The 27069-nt window shown below is 39.5% G+C and overlaps 1 protein-coding gene across 1 annotated transcript; it reads left to right on the forward strand.

The window, feature by feature from the left end:
• Positions 1 to 3834: 3834 nt before the first annotated feature.
• NXNL2 (nucleoredoxin like 2) lies at positions 3835 to 11251 on the forward strand (the record flags this gene model as incomplete). Its single annotated transcript, XM_083351597.1, has 2 exons — positions 3835 to 4136; positions 11083 to 11251. 2 exons carry the CDS (start codon positions 3835 to 3837, stop codon positions 11249 to 11251), a joined length of 471 nt encoding a protein of 156 aa, XP_083207723.1.
• Positions 11252 to 27069: the final 15818 nt, after the last annotated feature.

Here is a 27069-nt window from a genome sequence, read left to right on the forward strand (position 1 = left end):
GAAAATACAGGTAGTCGTTGATTTATAACAGTTCATTTAGTGACCATTCAAAGTTACAACAGCACTAGAAAAAGTGACTTATGGTTATTTTTCACACTTATGACCACTGCAGCATCCCCATGGTCACATGATCATAATTCAGACGCTTGGTAGCTGACTCGTATTTATGACAGTTGCAGTGCCCCTGGGTCATGTGATCACCTCTTGCGACCGTCTGATAAGCAAAGTCAATGGGGAAGCCAGATTCACTTAATAACCATGTTATTAACTTAACAATTGCAATGATTCACTTAACAACAGTGGCAAGAAAAGTTGTAAAATGGACAAAACTCACTGAACAAATGTTTCACTTAGCAACATAAATTTTGTGCTTAATTGTGGTCACAGGTGAGGACTACCTTACGTATACATCTACTGCATGTACTCAAAATTCCAAAAAATATTTTAGGCATAAAAATATTGCCTAGCCTTATCCTAAACCTTTATGGTTAAACAGCCTGCTGCTAGGTCTGGTGGGCCATATATGATTCACAGGTATAAATAAGATCTACAGCCCTTATATAGGGCCCCCACATATAGCATATTTTTGCTGCAATCCTGTGGTTGTCTCAAGTTTTGCAATTCAAAATGGTAACTCGTAATTGTCTTAATATGTTCCCATAGTCCTTGAAACTGCAGAAAAGTATGCAGCATAATTTTGAAGCCATGAGAAGTAAGTTCATATTTGCCTCAGTGAATAAGGTGGCAAGTACTTCTGTTTGTTCAGTTTTCTACAGACAATATAGCAGCAATAATTTGTAGATGTCCTTGGCCTTATTTTCCTTCACAGTCAACGTCAACTGCTTGTGGAGAAAAATAATTACTCTCCTTAAAGTTTGGTGGGATTTGAGTCATTATGGGTAGCTCTATGGTTGGATGTTTTAGCCACTTTTCAAGTTACTTGAATGATAGTTGAAGAGTATGGATATGTTGTGCCCTGATAATCTATCACTTGGGCTATTTCTGAAGGCAGAAGTAACATGCTTCTGGAAGCCCAAATGATAAGAAGCCTAAAGATTAGCAAATTTCTGCCTAAAAAAAACCCCAGCTGACAGTTCAGTGGAAAAGAGGACTCTGAAGTAAAGTCCAGCACTCCACCGAACAGCTGATTGGTGCAGAGAAACTCTCATGCCAGTGTCTTATACAAGGGTGCATCTTATAGATGGAAAAATACGGTACATGTCCAGAGCTTGTGCATAAATAATTGAATCCTTCTTTTCAAACAAAAAGCTTTTTATTAATCTATTCCATTCCAATGTTTCCCAGCCATGTGAGTTGGGAATTGTGGGTGTTGATGTCTAATAAATATACAAAATGATATATTATTTGCTAGTTGCTCCTCCAACAAAAATGACATTTTATTAAGCATCTGCAGTACATTAAAATTAGCCTTTTCATCAAATAGTCAAGTAATATATATATATTTTTGCTGTTTAACAGTTCTCAAGGGAAGATCTATGATTGTGTTATAATTATTTAATTGCTAAAGGGTAATATAAACAAGCAAAACCTACTTTGTGGAAAGCTGCAATATTTACAGTTAAATATATTTATAGTCATAAATATTTAGACCTATAAGAGGCCTTTTGTTAACTGTATCTCCACAGAGTACAACAATCCACACTTTTTCTTAGAATCACGTTCAATGATTTGGTTTAGTTTTCCTCTAGAGGAAACAAGATAACTTTGACTCTCTAAGGTCTTCTCTTCTAGGTCCCTAGATGATATTAGCTTCGCAGTCTACATAAATAAACTGCACTGCATATAATTACCAGACTGTTAGAAAAATACAAGATGCAGAAGGCTCCTATAGCCATGCATTATTTTTATGTGTTATGTATTGTATGTTCCCAGAGGACCCAACTCTTGTTAATCTCAGTAACTGTCTATAGTAGGATGGGATGAGAGATAATGACTAGCCTAAAATTACTAATGACCTTCATGGTGATGTGTCGACTTGAATCTGATCTTTTTCTTCCCAGACTAACGTTCGGCCTTTTCTCATCTGGCTACACAGGGACCGCAATCTCAGAATTCCCAGCTGCCTTATGACTATACCATAGAAAACAAGAACCCCCATCTGTAGCTCCTTCCACCTGAATCTACCGTAATCTGTACCATTCTCAAAGGAGCACTTGCTATGCGACCAAAGCAAAGCTTGACATTTTCCACTGCAGTGAGTGTTTGTGAGATGGAAAGAGTAAGACAAAAGTTATCAGGAGAAATTTCCAGCATATATTTAATAAGGCCTGCAACTTCTTTAGGAAACTGAGCGATTTGAACAATTATGCTGGGAGTGCATGGCTGTGTCTCTTCTTTTCAAGACTTCCTTATTGACTGTCATTGATGGAGCCTCCTAGGGCTACACTCAAAAACATTGGAAGAATTTTTTTATTATTATTACTCAGTGCTTTTTTTGTAAAAGAAAAAGGTGCCGGAACTCACACGTCATACAACCCGCCTTGTTTATCCTACAAGGTTCCATCCAAAAAAGGTGCCGGAACTCCGTTCTGAGCGTTCTATGAGAAAAAAAGCCCTGTTATTACTTATTACTCAAAAAACTTGCTTAAGGCAATACTCATGTACCTGGCCATACAGATATACTTTCTGGCTGTGGATGCTTCTGTGTACATGCAGTGGGGAGCAGCTCATCCTTTAAATCACAGCTTTATGAGCCCATTAATAGTCACCTGAGCAGACAGCCAAAAGTGGAAGTGAGAAACTGGTTGGGAAGGAAGGAATGGTGGCAGCACTTTCCAGTCACTGAGGTGCAGAATACGTGCAAAACAGAGTTCTCTCATAACTGCAGGACCTAAGGGAGGAGCCAGTTCAAGCTGAGGCACCTCATTACAGTCCAACCTCTACTTAGGTTCACATGATTTTGCAATTATATTTTCACAGCTCTGTGCCAGTTCTTAACCAGTCCTTCCCATTGTTCCCAGTTGTCCTCCAACGTGGTTGCGCTGACTGAGAATGCTCTGCCTTGCAATATACGGTACTAGATTACCTGGCTGAAGAAGACTCCTATACGAAGGTTATTGGGGTATTTGTACTTGAGGCTTGAAGATGCCCGAGTCGACCATGTGCTGGCCTGTCGTCGTGGTCTTGGATTTGAAGGGCGACCGTTAATTTGATCACACTTGTCGCTCCGTCTTCTCAACAGAGACACGCCCCGTCGACGTGCAACGGGGTCTGGGGAATATTACTGAGAAGATGCGAGCTTTCCCAACGCTCCTCAGTCTGGCTTTAGGGGGTCTATTTTTAAAAACGTTAAATCCATTTATAGCTGCGGGGAATAAATTCACAAGCCTTTAATCCCGCTCATCGGATTCTGTGAGCCCGACGTTCCGTTTTGTTTTCTCTCCTCCTGCCTACGTGTCTGCGCTCCAGGCGTCGAGCCTTTCCTCCTCCTCCTCCTCCTTCTTTTTCTTCTTCTTTTTCTTCTTCTTCCCCAGGGCGGTTCTGGGCAGAGATCGGATCCGAGGACCCGTTTTGCTGACCGCGCCCCGCGCCGCCTCCCAGGGCACTTTTGGGAGGGAAGAACCTACTTGGGGAGTTAGCAGGAGCGGAAAAGAGAACAGTGCCCATTTTTTTTTCCCGCCATCGGGGAAAGTTGTCCTGTGGATGTTTTGCGAGGGTCGGCAGAGCAGTTCAAGGGCCGGCCGTCCTGCAGGTGACTCCTTCCTTCCTTCCTTCCTTCCTTCCTTCCTTCCTTCCTTCCTTCCTTCCTACGAAGCTCCTCAAGGCGCCCGTAGCTGTAACCTTCGGGCGGCCGCTCGCTCGCTCGCTCGCAGAATGGTGGACTTGTTCAGCGGGCGGATCCTGGTGAACCTGGAGGGCGGCTTCGTGGACCCCCAGCAGGCTTTGGAGAACAAAGTCGTGGGCTTGTACTTTTCGGCCGCCTGGTGCTCCCTCTGCAGGGACTTCACCCCGACGCTGTGCGATTTCTACAGCGCGTTGGTGGATGTCGTCAATAATCCGGCCCCTTTACGGATCGTCTTCATCTCGTCCGACCGCAACCGGGAAGAAATGGCGAGCTTTATGTACAAGATGCACCCGGACTGGCTGGCCTTGCCCTTCCACGACCCCCTTAAGCAGTAAGTATGGTGGGCGCCTGCAAGCTGGGAGAAGCGCTCTTCCCATCCTCCTCCGCTCCGCTCCTCTCACCTCCCCCCTCCACCCCCGTCAGTCTTTTGCTAGAGTTGAGCAGGCAACTTTTTGGTCACCTCCTCGGGTTTGGCGCCCTCCAGATGGCTCGGCCTACAAGTCCCATAATTTGAATGTTTTGACGGGGAGTTATGGGAGTTGTAATCCAGTCCATTCGAGAGGCGCGAGAATAAGTAAAAACACATGAGATGCAGTGATGAAGGCACCATGGGGAGCTCTGGTGACAGTGCTTTGAATGGCTGTCCCAAAGTTGCTTTTTCTGGAAAGCAGCTAGGCTTTCTTGGTTGTTGTTTTCCCCTCTGAGAACGCTTCGCTTCTCATCCAAGAGACTTCTTAATAACAATAATAATAATAAACCTTTATTGTCAAAGTACAACATGTGAACATTGAGATTAGCTGAGCCTCTCCCCATGCTCCCTCCCCCCAACACACAGTGACAACAAACCCTCCATCCTACCACACCATGTGAACCAATTACACCACACACCGGCCTCCCAAGTCAATTCTGCATAAATTCACAGAGATTATATCCCATTCAAAAGCCTAACAGCCCACAGATAAAAGCTGTTTTTCAGCCTGTTGGTACGGCTGGCTATACTCCTATATCTCCTACCCGATGGTAGGAGAGTAAAGAGATACCGTCCAGGGAGTGAGTCGTCCCTGAGAATTTTCCTCACTCTTCCAAGGCAACGAGCCCTGGCGATGTCATCCAGTGGTGTCAGGGAACAGCCCACAATGTCTTGTGCTGTGCTCACTACCCTCTGTAATACTTTCCTATCCGCGGCTGTCAGACCATACCAGCATACCAAACCACAATACCATACAAGAGGACGCTCTCTATAGTAGACTGGTAAAAGAGGGTCATTAGCCATTGTTCTACCCTGTTCTTCCACAAGACCCTAAGAAAGTGAAGCCTCTGTTGGGCCTTTCTAGCCACCTGGGTTGTGTTAACTTTCCAGGTCAGATCTTCACAAAGGTAGACTCCCAGAAATTTAAAGGAGGAAACTGAAGAAGCTTCTTGGATATTATTATTATTATTATTATTATTATTATTATTATTATTATTATTATTATTAAAATAATAATAATAATAATAATAATAATAATAATAAGTTGGAAGGGACCTTGGAGGTCATCTAGTCCAACCCCCTGCTAAGGCAGGAAACCCTATACCATTTCAGACAAGTGGCTGTCCAGTCTCTTCTTAAAAACTTCCAGTGTTGAAGCATTCACCACTTCTGGAGGCAGGTTGTTCCACTGGTTAGTTGTTCTAACTGTCAGGAAGTTTCTCCTTAGTTCTAGGTTGCTTCTCTCCTTGACTAGTTTCCATCCATTGCTTCTTGTCCTGCTTTCAGGTGCTTTGGAGAATAGCTTGGCTCCCTCTTCTTTGTGGCGGCCCCTGAGATATTGGAACACTGCTATCATGTCACCCCTCACCCTTCTCTTCATTAAACTACACATACCCAATTCCAGCAACCGTTCCCTATATGTTTTAGCCTTCAGTCCCCCAATCATCTTTGTTGCTCTTCTCTGTACTCTTTCTAGGGTCTCGACATCTTTTTTACATCGTGGTTGCCAAAACTGGATGCAGTATTCCAGGTGTGGCCTTACCAAGGCATTGTAAAGTGGTATTAGTACTTCACGTGATCTTGAGTCTATTCCTCTGTTAATGCAGCCTAGCACTACGTTGGCTTTTTTGGCAGCTGCAGCACACTGCTGGCTCATATTTAAGTGATTGTCCACTAGGACTCCGAGATCCCTCTCACAGTTACTACTATCGAGCAAGGTACCACCTATACTATACCTGTGCATTTGATTTTTCCTGCCTAAATGCAGAACCTTACTTTTTTCACAATTGAATTTCATTTTGTTAGATAGTGCCCAGTGTTCGAGTCTGTCCAGATCCTCCTGTATTATAAGCCTATCTTCTGGAGTATTGGCTATTCCTGCCAGCTTGGTGTCATCTGCAAATTTGATGAGTTCCCCATCTATCCCCTCATCCAAATTGTTGATGAAGATGTTGAAGAGCACTGGGCCCAGAACAGAGCCCTGGGGCACCCCACTACACACTTCCTTCCATGTAGATGCAGTTCCATTGAGGACCACACGCTGAGTACGGCCTGTCAGCCAGCTACGAATCCATCTGGTGGTGATGCTATCTAACCCACATTTTTCTATCTTATCAAGTAGTAGGTTGTGATCTACTTTATCAAATGCCTTACTGAAATCCAAGTAAATTAAATCTACGGCATTCCTCTGGTCCACTAGTTTTGTCACTTGGTCAAAGAATGCAATAAGGTTTGTCTGGCACGATCTGTTTTTGACAAACCCATGTTGGCTTTTAGTGATAACTTTGTTCACATCAAGGTGTTCGCTGATTTGTTGTTTGATTATCTTTTCCAGAATCTTCCCAGGTATTGAGGTCAGGCTGATAGGTCTATGAAGCAAAACATTTTCAAGGGAAAAAAAACCCAAGAAAGTCCAGTAGCCTTTTCAAAAAAGCACAACCATGATCTGGATGATTGAGAATTTCCATTAACTTTGAAGGACTGTTCCACAGGTTCAGGAACAGTGTTTATTGATCACACCAATTCTTCTTGTATGCCTTCTATTCATGTATCCCTTCCTTACTCTCCCTATGCCTACAGCCCTCAGTGCTCTATAAAGTTTTCCAATAATAAAAAAAAGCCCTCACAAGGGCATGCTTTTTTTCCACTGGAGTAACATTATTATTCAGAAGTAAAAAAAAACCTCTGTTGCTGAGCATTCATTTTATCATTTTTTTAAATACAAAAATATTTCTAAACACGTGTTTGTGATGAATGGCTCCCCAAAGTTTGTGTCAGTGCTGAAGAGGAAGAGAATAAAGTACCGGTATATGGATATTAGCCAGAATTTAGTTATCTCCTCTTCAGATTTAACTGGAATGGAACAAGAAAAAAAATAGGCACTTAAGAAAGAAGCCAGGATGCCCCAGGCACTTTAACCAGTAATCATCCATTACTTTCAGGCAATCATATAACTCTCGGTTAGTCAAGTCATTAACATTAGGCCAAAAATTTTACATTGCTATGCGGAGAGCTATTTTGCTTGTAGGTACGACAGAGAGCTTGCAATCAGAAAGATTAATTTTACCCTTGTGCAAAATCTTATCAGAGATAATAGCTCCTGAACTCCTTTTAGCCTCCAGATTTCCCTACAATTTGGGATACATTTTGAAGCTTCACAGCATGGAGATCAACCCTGAAGTGTCTTTATATGGTTCACTGTTCATTTGCAAATAAATGGGCATGTAAACAACAGCATGGAATACTGTATTCTCTGGAGCTACAGTTCCCCATTTCTTACAATGGGCATCTTTCTTCATGGGATCACAAAAGGTGATTGCGTGACTCCCGGGACATTGCAACCATCATAAATATAAATCAGTTGTCAAGCATCCAAATTTTGATCACATGACCGTGGGGATGCTGCAATGGTTAGAAATGTGAAAATGGTCATAAGTCACTTTTTCAGTGCCGTTGTAACTTTGAATAGTCAGTAAAAACTGTTGTAAGTTGAGGACTATCTGTAGAACATCATGTCTTCTATGAAGACCTGGTACTTTAATCTTGGTCCAGTGAAGTCCTGGTCAATGAAGGACATGTACTTCAATTTTAACTTATAAAAGAACCTCTGGTACAAGTTTGCCAGCAGATGCTAAACCACAAGATAAGAATGAACCACAATGATTGCTAGAAACTGCAGAAGGCCTAGAGACCAATAGAGGAGGAATCAGTTTGATGAAGAGATGTGGTCGAACAGTTCTAGGAAATGTCGTGAGAAGTAGAAGTAGCTATAGGGAGAATCTGGGCAGGGGTCCAGATCGGTATGCCCAGGAAATGATAAATAACCAAGGAGTGAGATTGTAACCTTGTGCTTGTTCGTGCAAAAAGTATAAAAGCCTTAATGTAAACCTGCCTCTTGGGTCCTCTTCCTTTCTGCTGAAGTTTAACTGAAACTGTCAGCAGAGGGGGCCCCTCTTTGCTTCTGTTCAGAAATAAAGCAGGATTACCTTGATTCTGTGTGAATAATTGGCTCATCTGGTTGATAAAATACTTTTTGTATAGCCACATCATCCGTTAATATTCATTTCCTTGTAATTTCAACATCATTTTATTTTATTTTAATAATTTATAAGCTAACTTATCTTGCAGGCCTTCATGGCAACCAGGGGTGTTTGGATGTTTTCTCCTATAGCTCAGCAGTATTCTTATGTCTCCTTGCATATATTAACACGATCAAGGCTACTTTTTTATTGAAAAGTTTTACAAAATTTTTAATAATAACCCCCCCTCCCCATCAACCCTCCCCCCTTCCCTCCCCCCCCGGACTTCCCAAATCAGGATACAGGGTATTACATATAGAAATCTTATGCAAACATATGCTAAATATCTATTACAACATTAACAAACCTTCCATCCTTTAACTCCCTTATAACAAAACTAAAGTAATTATAATAACACTTCTATAATTGTAAAAATTATTCATATACTATTTGAAACTTTTTTAGTCCTATATTTGTTCTGAATATAATCAATCCATCTTTTCCATTCCAAAATATATTTTTCTTGTGACTGTTCTTTCAAATAAGCTGAAACTTTTGCCATTTCAGCTACGTCCATTACTTTAAGTATCCATTGTTCTATTGTAGGTAAATCATCTTTCTTCCAATGTTGCACCACCAACAGTCTACTTGAGGGACCGTCTCACCCCACTGGGATTGGCCCTTCCCACTCGTGCCAGCAGAGGAGGCATGTTGTGGGTTCAGTCAGCCTGATTATTTTGGCTGGTGGAGTCCAGGAGGAGGGCCTTCTCTGCTGTTGCTCCTGCCCTCTGGAACATCTTGTCCCCCAATGTGAAGTTAGCCCCAACCCTCCTATCCTTTTGTAAGGGCTCTGCCAGTTGGCTTGGGACCCCAGTGGCGGAACAGCACAGTAGAGTGGTTGTTTAACAACCAATCCCGTCTCCCTCCACCCAGCCCCCACCCTCCGCACGTGGCATTAGATTTGAATGCCTAGTTTGAATTTATTTATGTTTTAATATACTGTATAGGTAAAGGTAAAGTTTCTCCCGCAAATGCGTGCTAGTCGTTTCCAACTCCAGGGGCCGGTGCTCATCTCCGTTTCAAAGCCAAAGAGCCAGTGCTTGTCCGAGGACGTCTCTGTGGTCATGTGGCCGGCATGACTAGATGCCAAAGGCGCACGGAACGCTGTTACCTTCCCACCGTAGTGGTCCCTATTTTTCTACTTGCATTTTTATGTGCTTTCGAACTGCTAGGTTGGCAGAAGCTGGGATACTGTATAAATACATTTTTATGATTGTAAGCCATCCAGAGATGTCCTGGGATAAGATGGGCAGCCAATAAATTTTATAAATTAATTAATTAAAATCTTGCAGAATTTCAATAATATTTCAGGCTGGAGACTGAGAAGGTCATTCTCATTTTTTTTTCTTTCCAGGAAGTATTCATGGTAGGTTTGAAAGCACAGTTGCAATCATCATCTTGCTGAAATATTTAATCTCTTTTCAAATTTAATTTCTTTACTGACTGTGGGACATTAGCTTGAAAACTAAGGTAATTTTATGCTGGAACTGCCCCCAAACTGGTTAGATATGCTAAATTGAACCAATGGTTCACCCCAAATAAACTGCTGCAATCTTTACCAGACAATGGAGTAGATATTCACAGATGCACCGCACAGTATTTCATGTAACGGATTTGCATTGGGCATCTGTCAGTAGAATTTTTTTTCTTCAATTTAAATACAAAATTCATTGTCTCAAGTATGTACAAGAAAATCCTGACCAAGCCTGAAACATTTTGTAACACTCTGCTTTTAAAATTTTAAGAAATGAGTCATTTGATAATGATGATCATAATAACTTTATTGTCACTTTGAATGTACACCAATCGGCATACATCAAAATGAAATATCGTTGCATACGGCTCTCAAAGGGTCACCACCTCTGATATATACTCCTTGTTCGGGGACCGCTCAAATTTCACATTGTCCATTTTAGTCTCTAGGGAGTGAACGATGGCAAACAGGACAGATGGAAATGGGGCTCCATGTGGATTAGCCCTCAAATTCGCTTGTATTCTGACAACCTCGCCTTCTTTCCTTTTTTCTGATCCTGACTCTTCCACCTTTTCCTTAAAGAGGCCTTGCTTCTTTTCACCCCTGGAGCACGCTGCCGCCGCCACCAACTCCTCCAAAAGCCTCTCTCTCTTACTCTGGGCCTGCCGACAGCCTCATCCAGTTCCTTCGCTCCATAAGCTCCAGGTCCTCTCCTCCTCTGCTTCCTCTGGAAACAGCCCTGATTTGCAGTACAATCCATCACTAGGCCAGCAGTCAGATCTTGCTGCTGGTAGAACAAATTCAAACAGCGCCAACGACTTTTAACGGTCTCACCAACAGTTCCAAAACAACTAGCAACTCGCCATGCCAGCAAAGATTGTCGGTCGTATGTTACCTTAGTTCTACCATGTTGCTCAAACACATTAAAATCTTCCTGATCATGTGGCCTATAGCCCTTACTATCCCTCCCAAAACTATTCGCCTTCAAGAGCCAATGCAGCCGCAGCCATTCCAGGCACCACCATCTTAAGAACATTTATGTACAACCTTTCAAGACATACAGTATTTGGAGAAACAAAGGTATAACTTTTGAAGAAAATGGCATCTTCCTAATCATTAAGAACTCAGGTGGCTTGATTATGCTTTCAAAATCAGTTATAGACAAATGTCACAGTGATGGATAAATAGTGACAGGCCTGATTGTTCATTTACTTATATGCACATAGTACAGCATTTTTTTCTCTTTTCTTTACAGTGAATTGAAGAAGAAATATAACATAACAGCCATTCCCAAACTTGTGATTGTTAAACAAACTGGAGAAGTCATTACTGATAAAGGGAGAAAGCAGATTCATGAGAGAGGGCTCAACTGCTTTCAAAACTGGCTTGAGGGGGCTGATATCTTTCAGAATTTTTGTACTTGAACCAAAATAGTATTTGCAGACTTGAACAAAACAAAATCTTTGCTATCTACAACTAGACTAAGAGGGGAAATTACATTCTCCTTTTTTAATGTTGACTTGCTTAATTTTGAGTTCTACATGGCTGGAATAATTAGACATATCTGAGTCTTTCATATTTCTCCCTTCTATATTGTTGCTATTTATACTTTTATTACATAGAAGAGACAAAAGTAGTCTTAATATTATTGCATTGGTAAACTTGATTGATAATTGGTTATCAGATTGATAATTTGATGAAACTGCTAATTTATGTAATATGTCTATAGCTCTTAAAAAGAGTACTACTCTATGCAAGGACATTATTTTTGCAAAGATAAAAACATTTTAAAGAAAATGTAATAATTCTTGAAAATGCAATCTTTTTGCGTGTGGATTTAAAATGTATATACTAGTATAATAAACTTAGTTTTAATAAATTTATAATTTATCTGTCTTTGTTTTTTGTGCAACAAACGATTGAAAAGTTCTTTGTCTAATGCTGTTACTTGCTAAATCTTAATATTTGGGATACATTTACTCTGCATAATAAAATCAGCTGTATTGTTCTATTTGTAAGATTTTCATTCCCTTTCCCAACTGGGATTGAACACTCTTCACCCAACTGTCTATATCAGTGTTGAAAACATTAGCATGTCAATACTCAGCTTGAGAATCCAAATAAAACTCCAGTTTCATTCTGCTTCTGAAAAGTTTACTGTTTATTGGATGGTTATGTCAAAGTAAAACTAAGTCTGAGGTTCCAACATCAATTCATAAATGTAAACAATAATTTTCCCAACCATCTGTATAATCCCAGGCTTCTACTGAAAAAAATTAGAACCATATAGAAGTTTGTTTCCAGTTTATTTAACTAGGGCAGGAATAGGAAATCTTTGAAGCATTCAGAGTCTCACACAGTGCTGTGTATACTTGTTTGTTCATGCAAACCCCAGTTTACATACTGTTCATATCCCATTTATATGATTGCTTTACATACTACACCTGCAAAGCATACCATTCACACATACACACACACAGCTGTTATGGAAATTAACCTTTTATTCAAGATCAAGGAGATAACAGGCAAGGAATGCAGTCCAAAACAGTGTCTCTGAAAAGAGAAGCTTGTCTGAGTGGTTTTGTTTTTAGTGACAGCACACAGAAGAATAGTCAAAATCCAGTCCAAATTTCCAAAAGCCAGATCAGACCGTCCATTAATCAAGGGATTTACACCCTTGTTTGGCAAGTAGTCTTACAGGACTTTTATGACTTGTGGACCAACTAGTGGCTGAGGAATTCTGGGAGTTGAAGTCCACAAGTCATAAAAGGGCCAAGTTTGAAGACCCCTGTTATAGAATGTCTTTGCTCTGCTCTTCACTTTACTTGCAGGTGCAGGAAGAGTGGAGGCCTGACATCATTCTCTGACTGCCCCAGATATTCAGGTGGTGTCTGTATTTGATCAACCTCAGGTAATTTTTGGCTTTGGGTTTCCTGAGGCTATGACAATAACACTGGATTTCTCAGATCCCGTTTTGCTCATGGCTTGGATGGAACTGCCTGCAAGATTCATGTGACAGAATTATTTCTTCTGGTTTGAATTCATCTTATATATAATGCATAATAGTTACCTATCCCTGCCAGAGCAGTGGCAGAAACAACCAAAGTCAAGAAATGAGAAATCAAAATTTGAAAGAACATTTGTTGTTGTTGTTAGTTGCGAAGTCGTGTCCGACCCATCGCGACCCTATGGACAATGTTCCTCCAGGCCTTCCTGTCTTCTACCATCTTCTGGAGTCCATCTAAGCTCACGCCTACTGCTTCAATGACTCCATCCAGCCACCTCATTCTCTGTCGTCCCCTTCTTCTATTGCCCTCAATCTTTCCCAGCATTGAGCAGAAAAAAATCCCTGCCACATTCTGCATTCAGTATGGGAATTCTGTACTTACACAAGTTTTATACTTACTGCAATGTATGTGCATAATGACTTCAATTTATAATCCCACATTTATATCCATCAGGAATATCCAAAAAGGGGTCCAAAAATCAAAATGGTGGCCTTGACTTTAATCCTAGCTGGGAGTCTCTGGTATCCATAGGAAACTTAGCATGGCTAACAGCAGTCAGAAAATATACGAATGAACTGAAATATAAGAAAATAGGTTTTTTTAACAGTTTTAAGTTAAAAGTTGTGAAATTCTGGAAAAAGACAGAATTGTTTTAAAAAGTTGTAGAAAGTGTTCCTTTTGTGCCCAAATGCACGGTGAATGGAACATGAAGCACAGCATGACTTTTTTATGTGTGTGAATATGCACATAAATACATAAATACACCCAGACACAATACCCATTTTTACATAAGACTGGTTTATCTTACTTGCAGGGTAATAACTAACCAGATTTGGTTATTAAAATGGTTAATTTAGAAAGATATTTGAGCAAAGAGTTAAAGCTAAGGTTTTCCCTCATTTTGTGGGCTGCTGCAGGTCTGCGGCTTATCAAGCTAAAGACAAATATACCACTGACTGAGGGAAAATTTATTGCAGTCATCTTTCTCCTTGTTTTACTATGTAAGATATATATAATACAAATGTCTTGGATATAAAACACATTTGATTATTTTTTTTGGCTTTAAAAAATGACAAATGCTTTTTTGAGCAGACATAAAAGCCAGAATGGAGAGGTTGCTATGAAAAATACCCTGTGTCATAAATTGAAGCATATTGCGCTGTTCTAACAACATGTATATATTAAATAATCTGAAAAGGTAGCTCTTATCTTTTGCTAAGTTCTGGGGCACCCAAAGGACATGGTGAGACCATAGAAAATCAGTTATTTTTATTGCAACATAACAGAGTTTATTTCCCACTATTTTAAATACATAAATTCTTGAGATCAAACTATAGAAAGAGAATCTAAGCATGAAACTGTCAAGACATATAAAAGGCTGAAAAGATAAATTGTAGGGTAATCTGTGCATTGTATTCTTAACTATAGACACAGAACTTGTAAGGTAACAAACTGAAAGACCTAACAAGACACTAAATGAGAACAGCTGCATTCAATAAAACTGCAAAAATGCTTCACAAATTAAATTTGTATAAAAAACGCAGGTTTTTTAAATGCATGTGTATGAATGGTAGTACAATAGATGTTGTATAAGATTAGGGCTTTGAGGATTGATGCAACTGTAATTCAACACATCTGGAAAGTATCAAGTTGAAGAAGGCAAGATTATACTTAGGGCATATATATAACCATATGGAACCAAACCCAGATCACAGCAAGTTCACCAGAGAAACAAAGTTATGAAGCCTTATAATGATACTCTGCTCATTTAAGAAATTGTCCTGAATGCTGAGCTTCTCTGAGAACTCAGCCTTCTGGGAGAAATTCTCATACTTTGTGTCTTGTGTCATTTTAAGGAGACTTGCAACTTCTTAAAATGATGAATGAATTTGTGCAACCTTGTCCAAGTTCACAGCTTTCACATACAAAGTGTGGAAGAAGGCTCAGAGCAAGTTTGACATCGTTTCCATTTTGCATGCACAAGCTTGATCAGGCTTTTTAAAAAATGCACAACCCCAACACCACCATCAAAGTTGTGCATGACTGCCCAGTTCTTCCTGAATTAGTTTAGCCAGGGGTCTTCAAACTTGGCCCTTTTATGACTTGCGGACTTCAACTCCCAGAATTCCTCAGCCAGCATCTGGCTGAGGAATTCTGGGAATTGATGTCCGCAAATCATAAAAGGGCCAAGTTTGAAGACCCCTGGATTAGCCCAAGAGATTGTTCCTAGGGTTAGCATTAAAATAACTATTTTTTTCTCAGCTTAGCCAAAACCATCTCTTCTTTCAAGTTTCCATCTTTTTTTCTCAGTAGGTCTTTTAATGGTAAGGAGAAAAAAAACTTGAAAGAAGAGATGGTTTTGGCTAAGCTGAGAAAAAGTTTGCTTTTTCAGGCAGACATCATTAGTATTGTCTGCTTTCTATACTTTCTGTAGTATTACACATTTGAAAACTTCTGATGAATACCCCCAGACCTACATAGAACAGTCCTGGGTTAGGGTAAATATAGCCTATATGTTTTATTAGGGAACCAACTAGCAACAATTGAACCTCCTATTTTAGTAACATGGTTGCTATAGAAAGATAAATCAGTTTTGTGGACTATTTTGCCTTGTTGTGTTAAGAAATCTGGCTGCTGAGAGCCTGTGAACAATTGCTTGTTTGTTAGTTACTTATCTACAAAGTTTTCACCAGAGACATTTCCTTCTAGGGACACAAAACAAATGACTATAATCCCACCAGGAAGGATCTTTAAAAAGCAATTACCTTTGTGTGCCAAGGTAAAGCACATCTCCAGGTCAAAACAATAAACAACTTCAAAGGATTCTTGTTTCACTGTTTTTTTTCTTAAGGATTTTTATTCCTCTATTTCTGTCTGGGGTAGTATTGCTTTCCTAAGCAGCACTGAAGCTCACTTTATGTAGCTGACCTAAGAAGTCAGCTACATAAACCTGTTTTAGATGAATGTTGTCCCTCTGTGGAGTTGTGAGGACCAGGTGTGAGTATCACGAAACGGACACCAAAATGCAAGGTTCTTCATGGCACTTTCAGATTACAGATCTCTCTTTTGGGGGGGGAGAGATTCCAAGCCATCTTGGGCAGTGGCATACCAATCAGATTTGCTCCTTTGATTCTTCTGGTGCTGGCCTATATAATGGTCTGGTGGGGCAAGAGGAGGCTGGCTGGAATTGAGACCGAACAGTGGTGAGGACAGTGGCATCCCAAGACAGCTGCTCTGCTTGTAGTAAACCTGCATAACCAACAGGAGTTGCATCAAGTTGGTCTCACTACAAGACTCCCCATGAATCCAAATGGGGAAGCTTATTGACCAGCTCACCCCTGCCACTCACTGACCCCCAACTCTGAATTATCACCAGAGCCTGTTGCCTAATTTTAGACAATATATCAAAAGTTTTGCATAATGGTAACTGAAACTGGAGTTTTAATAATATGAATTTTTACTTTCCAGCCCTTATGGCTATTGTGTAAAATCCCTGAAATGATGAGTCCTTAATGATATGCCTAAATATCTGCCCAAGCCCATATCATTTAAATAATTCAATTTTCTCTGCAGAATTTCCGATGTCCCTTAGTAGCAATCATCAAACTGAGTGTGCTGAGCAATCATTCTCAAGGGAGAATCACCACCTAAACAAAATACACAACTAAAGAAGATATTTGCTTTCAAAAACGAAGCAGTGAAATCACAGATAGAAAAGAAAGAAAACACTAAAAATGTGTTATGGTTGGTTCCAGATTTTAGATTATCTTGGAAGCCTTTCACACTTACTTGTTGAACTACTTTTTCTTGACAGTGGTTGTTTTCTGCTACCATTAGCTCCAAGTTAGTGTCTGGGGTTATTCCATCCTGCCCCTTTGGGAACATGTTCAATCACTCATCCACATATCTGAGCAAGTGAATGGCAAGGGTGAACAGAAGCATCAAACTACTACTTGCTCATCTATTCTTAGGGTATTGCTGGATATTCACTTGCTGATTGGAGAGCCTTTAGCTCCCTTCTGTCTCCCAAAGAGAAACATTATCAGGGTTGACAGCGTATGCTTATATACAATGCAGGTTAGACAGAACCAATGGTTGTGTACAGTGCTTTTTTTTGTAAGAAAAAAGGTACTGGAACTCACATCTTGTTAAACTTTTATTTACCTTTCAAGTGTAGTCAATCACTGTACACACACACACACACACACACGTCAGTTGTGTAATGAAACATAAGGGTCTTCACCCGCAGTAAGCACTCAGAGTGCAACCGCATGACGAATCACAAGCCGAGCAGTCGAACGAAGTACAGATGCATTGGACTTGACACACAAGCAGCCCGCTGCACCATTTTAATGATTTTGCCGCCGACCTGCTATGCTCGACAGGGCGATTCAAGCCCATGTGGACCAAACATCAAATTTTCAAAAGTTACTTTTAAAACTTGGAAAATCTGTCAAAAAAAGGTGCCAGAACTCCGTTCCGGTGAGTTCTATAACAAAAAAAAAGCACTGGTTGCGTATAGTAGTGACAATTCTTCCTTCTGAGGGGTCCTTGATGCTCTCTGAGCTTGGTTGTTTTCTTGCAGATGTTTCATTACCCAAACTAGGTAACATCATCTGTGCTCTGATGAAGCTTTGAAACATCTGCAAGAAAACAACCAAGCTCAGAGAGCATCAAGAACCCCGCATTTCAACCCCCAGCTATAAATATTCTCTTTTAATTCCTCCTTTATTTTCTAATCTGTTTTGGCCAAAAAGAAAAGGTATAAATGAGTTGTGTAGTGAGTGGGAGCCATAGCAGCCATAACAGTGGGCTCATCTGTTTTTGTTAGCCAGGGGACAAATATTCCTTGTTGAAAGATGGAAAAGAGGGAAAGAGAACAGTTGAAGCAGGCAGTGGAATGTATAACAAAGAGAGGAAAGAGGAGGCTTAATTCTGTTGCTGGAGCCCTAAAACAGGCAGAGAGGGGTAGCTATTGAAAATGATCAACATTGGACCTCTGGAACCCAGGGCTTCAGTAGTAGCCTCTCATTTCCATCCATCCAAATATCTTGGATATTTTTTGCATCTCAGATCATGAAATCTTTGCAGTTGATCAGACAGCAAATTAGACGGGAATCTATAAAAAGCACAAATTACACAAACCCTGCATTCTTGGAGAAGTAAACAGATGACGTCATCTATTACTTCCAAGAGAGTTTGTCAATGGATACAAGTCAAATAGTCTACATAGTCTTCCAAGTTCAAGTTAGTTTTATTTCACTCCTCCTTTGAAGCTGGTTGTTTTAATTGTGACCAATTATTCTTTCAGGTTTCCTGTTAATTAACTTAGGTAAATGAGGAGGCAAGGATTGATTTTAGCATGCAGAATTTTCCAACTGGAAACTCTAATTGCATATGTAAATTGATTACCTAGAAACATCAGTTATTAATGCATGTAGATCCGTATCTGCAAGAGAAGAAAACTATAATTATAAGCAAGCTGGAAAACAAATCTACTGTTATCAAAATCTCCCAGATAATAGATGTATTGCTATGTAATCTTTTGAATGACTAAAGCCGAATGTTTTGCTGCCCAATGCCATTTCATTGCATTTAATCTCTCTCTGTCTCTCTCTCTCTCTCTCTTTTCATTCCTTGTATGTATGGGGCTGGAGCTGGATATACCTGGTAGGTATACTTCCAGATGTGGACTATGATATAATTTCTCAAACTGCCACTTTGAGATCTACAGTATCTCAATGCGAAAAATAAATAAATAAATCCTATCATCAGATAGCAAGTAGGTAGAGAAAATTCTAATTCCTTACTGTCAAGACTTTTGCATGTTTAGTTCAATAGTCTTGTTGTTGTTGTTGTTGTTAGCTGCGAAGTCGTGTCCGACCCATCGCGACCCTATGGACAACATTCCTCCAGGCCTTCCTGTCCTCTACCATCTTCTGGAGTCCATTTAAGCTCACGCCTACTGCTTCAGTGACTCCATCCAGCCACCTCATTCTCTGTCGTCCCCTTCTTCTATTGCCCTCGATCTTTCCCAGCATTAGGCTCTTCTCCAGTGAGTCCTTCCTTCTCATTAGGTGGCCAAAGTACTTGAGTTTTAGCTTCAGGATCTGGCCTTCTAAAGAGCAGTCAGGATTGATCTCCTCTAGGACTGACCGGTTTGATCGCCTTGCGGTCCAAGGGACTCGCAGGAGTCTTCTCCAGCACCACAGTTCAAAGGCCTCAATTCTTTGGCGCTCAGCCACTGAAATAATTGATTTGACCAAAACTGGATGCAACATTTTAGTTGGGTTGCATGTGCTACTAAACCATGAATAACCACAGTTTATTAAATAAAGCAGATTTACAAAACAGTTGTACTCATGGTTATCAAACCACAACAGCTGGATTCATAGAATATGTTAAGCCTAAACATTTTGGTTTAGCATGATTTGTAAATACATTCACCAACTGCACATCAGTTATGATTTTAATTGAAATGCAACAAAGAATTATGTTCAATTAGACTCATTTTCAAACAAGTGAGTTATGTTAGCTTAGCATGGCCAGGTTGATCTGTTTTGGATTAAAAGGAATTCTTTTGTAATATAGTGCAGAAAATGCATGGAAAATAATCTGAACAAGTTAATAAATAAATAATAGTCAGAATTTTCAGTCCATAACACTTTAAAAATGCATCAGAGTAAAATGTCTGGCAATTTGGGAAACTATATAAAAACAAGGAAAATGTTCAAGTATTATGAGCCATTTTCTGACTATGGTAAAACTGATTCAAAGGGACTCAAAGGAAATTATAAGGGATAAAAATTGAAAAGCGAATTGAGTACTGAATTGTGGGAAGTCAAGTGGCTGAGAGCCAATTTAGTTACCAAATGTCAGTAATAAAAAAGATCATCATTATACAAGCACTTCAGAGAAGAATTGGCCACAATAAGGCATACTAATAGTATAACAAATAGTATAGGATATTTCAATTCCAGATGTTATGAGTACGTAACTAGTGATAGCCTGATGGCCTAATGTATGGGTGTCAAACTCGCCACTTATCGCGACTCTTTTTCCATTGCCGGCAATGGGGTGGGTGCGGCTTTGGTATGATGAAACCGGCCCGTGGGCTGGCAGTTTGACACCCCTGGCCTAATGCTTCATGTCAGTACCACATGAAGCAACACAAGAGCCAGTTTGGTACAGTAGATTAGTTAAGGAGCCAGGTTAGAAACCAGGAGAGTTCTAGTCCCAGTTTGCATGAAACCAGCTGACTGACTTTGACCCAGTCACTCTTGCTAAGAAAACTTTAGGAACATGTCCAGCCAAGCACCAGAAGACAACACTGACTTGAAAGCTGATGGTGAAATGCAGACCGTGTGTGTCAATATAGAGCTCCATTCTCGGCTGCAGAGGTATTTCCTTCGGCTGGAGAAGAAGTGGGCCGGTTGAGCAGGGCTGTCAGTGCTGCTGCAGCAAGGCGAGTGCAAAAGACACTCCCTGAAAATAAGACCTAGTGCCTCTTTTGGAGGGGAAACACGGTATGTACACACACACACACACACACACACACACACACACACACACACACACACACATATATATATATATATATATATATATACACATACACACACACACACGTGTGTGTGTCTGTGTGTGTCTAAGTGTGTCTTAGTTATGTTGTTTTCTGTGTGGTGTTAACTAAGCTTTTGATAGGATATTAATAGCAATTACTAAAAATAGTATTATGTGAGAGGTTAAATAAACTGTTTAGATTTTATCAAGTATAGTAATGGGTTTATAAGAATCTTATCTCTAACAAGAATCTGAAGAAAATACACAGGATTTGACAAGCAACTATATTAGAAGATAAATTATTCCAATCTTAATAAATCAAAATCAGGAAGAAGAAAAAAGAATACAGAACAATAAAATGAATATATATTCTACCATGCTGGAGAAGACTCCTGCGAGTCCCTTGGACTGCAAGGCGATCAAACCGGTCAGTCCTAGAGGAGATCAATCCTGACTGCTCTTTAGAAGGCCAGATCCTGAAGCTAAAACTCAAATACTTTGGCCACCTAATGAGAAGGAAGGACTCACTGGAGAAGAGCCTAATGTTGGGAAAGATCAAGGGCAATAGAAGAAGGGGACGACAGAGAATGAGGTGGCTGGATGGAATCACTGAAGCAGTAGGCATGAGCTTAAATGAACTCCAGAAGATGGTAGAAGACAGGAAGGCCTGGGGGAATGTTGTCCATAGGGTCGCGATGAGTCGGACACGACTTCGCAGCTAACAACAAAATATTCTACCATACTTGTCTATGAATACTCTGCAATGCACATAAGTTGGTGTTTTTCATCTTCCTAGTCCAGGGCTGAAAGAAAGTGACTGGGCCAAAATCACTCAGCCAGTTTCTATTCCTAAGGGAATACTAGACCTACAGTATGTCTCCTCACTCCTCGTCTACTTCAGTAATCACCCGGCTGTCATATTGATAGTAGTATTAGCAGTAGCAGACTGAATCAATCCACTGAAGGATGAAGATCCTTTCATTGAATGTTGTATAGATCGATGAGATATGAGATGATATAGCACAGCTCTCTCTGTGTATATATGCATGTATGTATCTATACATATTCATTGCTCCAACAATTAGGCAAAATAAAGAAGATGTCAGAGAGAAAAAGGTAAACACTTCTAGGAAACCTCTTCTGTGTCTCTTAAGTTGCCTGCTTTTTCCCAAGGATTCCTGTGGCAAGATCTTTGTATACCTATAAAAGGGAAGGAAAGTCTTGTCTTATATTTCAAATTTGAAAAGCATCTACTTAAGTTCTTATACTGTTTTTGATACATATTCAGGCACACCTAAGATGCTAACAGTCAAGTCAGAATCACATGTTATTTTAGATTGTATTTGGAAAAGAAGAATGTAATTGCTATAATTTTTAAGTTGGTGACGCTTTTCAGAAACTATCAGACTGATGCTGAGGGCCAGATATCATCTTCTGGAAATAATCTGGTTCATCCTAGATCACACTAGGGCAGGGGTAGGCAACCTCGGCTCTTTTATGACTCAGCTATGCTGACTCAGGAATTCTGAGAGTTGAAGTCCATGAGTCATAAAAGAGCGGAGGTTGCCTACCCCTGCACTGGGGCTTATTCAATCTGACTAAATCCCTAGATCTACAGTATCATTCTCCCCAAATCAACAGAGTAAAAAGCTCATCCACTTCAGGATGAAAGCTTGGTTTTCTCTGGTTTTCATTTGACAAAATGGCAAAAACCAAACTGCTGTAATATAGTCTGATTCTTTTTTCAAAAAAATCCCTTCCTCCATTTAGTAATTTCTGATCAGAGTTTTTAGAGGTACCCAGTACAGTACTCAAACTAAGGGTACCCTCCATTAAAGCTATGTGTTGGCCTTAAATGTCAGATATACTGAACACCTGGGCTTCAGTGAACATCTTTCATTTATGGAATTGAAGGTAAAGTGCCAGGGGTAAATTGAAGTCAGGATAAATAGCTGGAAAGTTAAAAGCCAGGAAATATATTCTGAAAGGCATGAATTAAGACTTTGGACAATAGGAGCATCAAATGTAAAAACTCGTATAATAGTATTACTTCACTAATAATCCATAGCAAACTTTAGCCATAAATAAAGAAGCTAGCAATGCAATTACTAGGGGGGGGGGAAACTGAGATAATCCTGCTAGGAATTATCCTGTTCATTCACTACTAGGATTTATATTTAGCATGTGTGACTAGAGCCATCCCCATTAAAATAATAGGAAACAGATGCTGAAGGTCAAAAGGATGTTTCTTGAAGAAGTTACATTCTGCAATAAAAAGCCTACATTTCTGAAGTTTCTGTCCCTGTGGTAAAGAAAAGGGAATGCTATCAAAAATTAATGCTGCCACCTAGGAACTGTCTGCCTTTTTCCCCCTCACCCCAGACTTGGAGGTCAGTGAGAAAGGTAAGAAAGAATAGAGTACTCCTTCTTCCTTTAGGAAGCAGGTTGAAGTACCGAACCTCAGTCTTCCAATCAAGGGAAACAGAGTAGAAGAAAAGAAACACAAAGAGGAAAGGAGAAGGAGAAGGAGAAAGAAAGAAAGAAAGAAAGAAAGAAAGAAAGAAAGAAAGAAAGAAAGAAAGAGACAGAGAGACAGACAGAGAGAGAGAGACAGAGAGAGAGAGAGACAGAGAGAGAGAGAGAGACAGAGACAGACAGAGAGAGAGAGAGAGAGAGAGACAGAGAGACAGACACACACACACACACACACACACACACACACACAGAGAGAGAGAGAGAGAGAGAGAGAGAGAGAGAAGCTAAATTACAAAATACCAATTTGGGCAATACCTAAACACGCAATAGAAAATATAAATGTTGGGTTTAAACATGATGAGACTACATATAAAGAAATTTTAAGGATAGAAAGGAATGTATGGCAATTAAAGCCATATAATATTTTAAAAGAAGAAAAGATTGTGCAAACTTGGTTTCAGTTTGGGCAGTTACAAGCAAGATGTAAAGAAGATCAGAAAGTTGGTATCTCGATAACTGATGGAAATTTGGTAAAACAAATTAGAGATCAAGGTCAAGCACATATAAGAAGGATATATAATGCATTGATAGAATTTGACTCAGAAACGGAACTTGTCAAAGATTGTATGATAAAGTGGGCTCAGAACTTTCAGGAGGTTATAACAATGGATACTTGGGGAAAGATTTGGGTTAGAAACATAAAGCTTACACAGGCCCAAAATTTAAGAGAGAATTTTTATAAAATGTTTTATAGGTGGCAATTAGACCCTAAAAAACTAGTAAGTATGTATCCGAACTGCCAGCCTAAATGTTGGAGGTGTGGTTGTGAGGATGCAACGTATTTTCACATATGGTGGACTTGTAAAAAAGTCAAAGCTTTTTGGATTAAAATTTGGTGGATCATGCAAAAGATATTTAAGAAAAAGATAAGGTTTTCTCCGCAGTTATTTTTGTTGGGTATTATTACAGATTTTACTGTTATAGATACTAAATGCTGGTAATGACCTATAAAGCCCTAAATGGCTTGGGTCCGGGATATTTGAGGGAACACCTGCTGCCAGCATCAAGTTCCCTTCGTCCAGTGCGCTCCCACAGGGAGGGTCTTCTCAGGGTGCCACCGGTAAGAGATTGCCGGCGGATAACACCCAGGGGGAGGGCCTTTTCTGTGGGTGCGCCTGCCCTCTGGAACCAGCTGCCCGTGGAGCTCAGGACTACCCCTGACCTACATTCATTCCTGAAGACTTGGCTCTTTGAGCTCTCTGGCCCAGGCTGAGAATTTTAACTGGGGTTTTATTTTCAGGGATAATTTAATCTTTTATTTGTCTTTTAACTTTGTATTTTGTATTGGTATGATTTTAAAATGCCCTGTAAATCGCCCTGAGTCCTTCAGGAAAGGGCGGTATATAAATCTAATAAAATCTAAAATCTAAATCTAAATTGATGTTGAATTTAATTACGGCAGCAAGACTTTTAGTAGCGCAATATTGGAAGAAGGAGGAACTGCCTACTATAGAAGAGTGGACTTTGAAAGTTTCTAACTTGGTGGAAATGGCAAAGATTTCAGCATATTTAAAAGAACAATCGCAACAGATATATATTGTGGAATGGAGAAGATGGATCGAATATATTCAGAATAAATATGGGACTAAAAAGTTTCATTTAGCATTTGAATAAGTAGTGGTTTTATATGATGTATTATTAGTTATTTGTTATTTGTTAGTAATATAGTTATGTTTATGGAGAGTTAAAGTGCGATAGAATTTAATGTCTTATTTTTGTTGTTAGCATATTTTAGCTTAAGTTTGTAAGTTTATACCCTGTATTCAGCTCTGGGAAGTCGGGGAGGGTAGGGTAGGGGAGGGTTGGGGGGAAGGGGGGGGAATTTAAAAAATGTACTGTAAAACTTTTTAATAAAAACAAAGAAAGAGAGAGAGAGAGAGAGAGAGAGAGAGAGAGAAAGAAAGAAAGAAAGAAAGAAAGAAAGAAAGAAAGAAAGAAAGAAAGAAAGAAAGAAAGAAAGAAAATTTCCCCCCCCCTCAACCTTAGATTGGGAAGTCAACAAATATCTCTTTACTAACCCACATTGGACTGGGGTGACAGATTGTGATCCTAAGCTTTATTAAAAGGTTCCATCCTCAAGTGAATTGAATAAGAGACTAACAATAAACAAGGCATCCTTGCAAGGGCAGTCTAATGCACATGCCTGAAGAGAAATTGTCCCTATCTTATAGAACCTTCGGACCCAACAATTTTCCAGTTCCTGTAGTCAGTTACATTATTCACAATCCAAATATTCAGCTTCTCTGTTTATGAGATTTCTGAGATTCATGCCAGACTTCTCATTAAATTCAAGAAAATCATTCTCATATGAAGGAAGGAAAATATGGAAGCTTTAAAAGTATAATAAGGAAACTGCCAATTACTCCCCCTGCCAATTAATTCCTGTATCCTTTTGCATTTGATTTGGTTTTTTGCTTTTCTGTCATCAATGCAATATCTTTTCCATCAGGACATCATTTGTTCCCAAAACCATACAAAGTTACTGCTATTTATTCTTCCTAATTACTGTAAGCCATTCAGAGCATTGATCTCTGAAAAGGGCAAGGCTAAGCACATCCGGAGTTGCAGGCACCAGAAAGCTTTGATTTAAAATTCAGATGCCTACAAGATTGGATAGAAGTTGGCTGGATGAGAATAAACAATTTCCCAGAGTTTCATTTTACTAGTCATCCACATGAGGGCAATGTCATTCTTAAATTTGGACATCTGCAAAAAAACCCAGAAAAATACCTCTAAGCAGTAGAATGTTTCAAAATATAATGCCTTTTTTGGTGATTAATATTAATATAATCCCAAATTCTTTCCTGAAAATTTTGTTTTATCGTTCTGAAAGATAGGTATTATTACCAGTTTGGTCTATTCCTTCTACAATCAGTGCAAGAAAAAAAAACCAGTTTTTCTTTTTTTAATATTTGAAATATGTGTTGTTTTTTAAAAAAATTGCCAGATATTGTGTTGAGCGCACATTCAGAAATTTCACTCGTGTACAACCACAAGCTTGTAGTTGCACTGCTTTTTTTTACATGCAGTAAAAAAAAGCAGTGCAAAACACATATTGTGTTTTGTTTTGTTTTGTTGTTTTTTTAAAATGGGCCTTCTGTTGTGCGGAAGATGCAGATATCTCCACCCCGGACATCCCTCTATAGTTTTGCTTTCTCCTTTTAAAAAATCTAGCTTGCTTTGTTAGTTGTATGAAGCGGCCATGTTTATAATAAAATATATTTTCTGGCATTTACAACTGCCTGGAGGTCTTTCCCTGAGGAGGTTTCCCATGAGCAGTACATCTTTTGTCGCCCTGACAACCTGACTATGTCGAACATGGAAGCTAACACATTTGTTTTTTCCTCAGAAATGGATGTGCCCTGAATATGCATAATTCTTTAAACCCATGAACAGAAAGAATCATATACAATCTAATAGACACATGAAACTTTATTAAAGAAAAAAGGAAGACTGTTCTTCACTGAAGATGCTGAAAAATAAAAGTAGCTTTGAAAAGTGGCCTTGAAATAGTCATGAATCTCAAAATGGCAAATGAAAGTCCCAAAGTCCATGTTTCTGTCTTAAATCACTACATTCCCTAACCTACTGTCCTCCCCATGATCCCCCAGATGCTCTTTGGGAATTCTGGTTGTTGTCATCTCAACAAATCAGGAGAGTAGCAGATTGGTGGAAGTTGTGTAAATGATATGGCCTGGTTCTATGTATATCTCAAGCTTCAAGATATAATAATTAACCTTACTTTTCCACTGCAGCAGTTACCTATACAAAATGAAGTTTTCAAATTACAACTTCAAGCTATTTGTTCCCAGAAGCAATATAACTTTGTTCAAAATAAATGTGGTCTGGCATTTTAAAGAGTGTCGGATTATTTAGGAAATTGTTCCAAATTTTGCAAAACAAACCACTGTTAATTTAAATGGGTGACTATTCAGCAAGCATGTGTTTATTATTATAATTTTCACACATCTGTATAATGCTGGCAAGTATAATTCTGTCCCCTCCAAAGTATAAAAGACCCTTGACATTTAACACTATTCACTGTGTTTCATCATGCCTGGATTTTCCTTCTACTGATCATTGCTCCCATCTTTGGGGCATTCAGGAGAGATAAGATAAAAAAACAAAAGCCAAAA

The sequence above is a fragment of the Vipera ursinii genome (assembly GCF_947247035.1).
Source record: "Vipera ursinii genome assembly, chromosome: 2".
Classification (NCBI taxonomy): Eukaryota; Metazoa; Chordata; class Lepidosauria; order Squamata; family Viperidae; genus Vipera; species Vipera ursinii.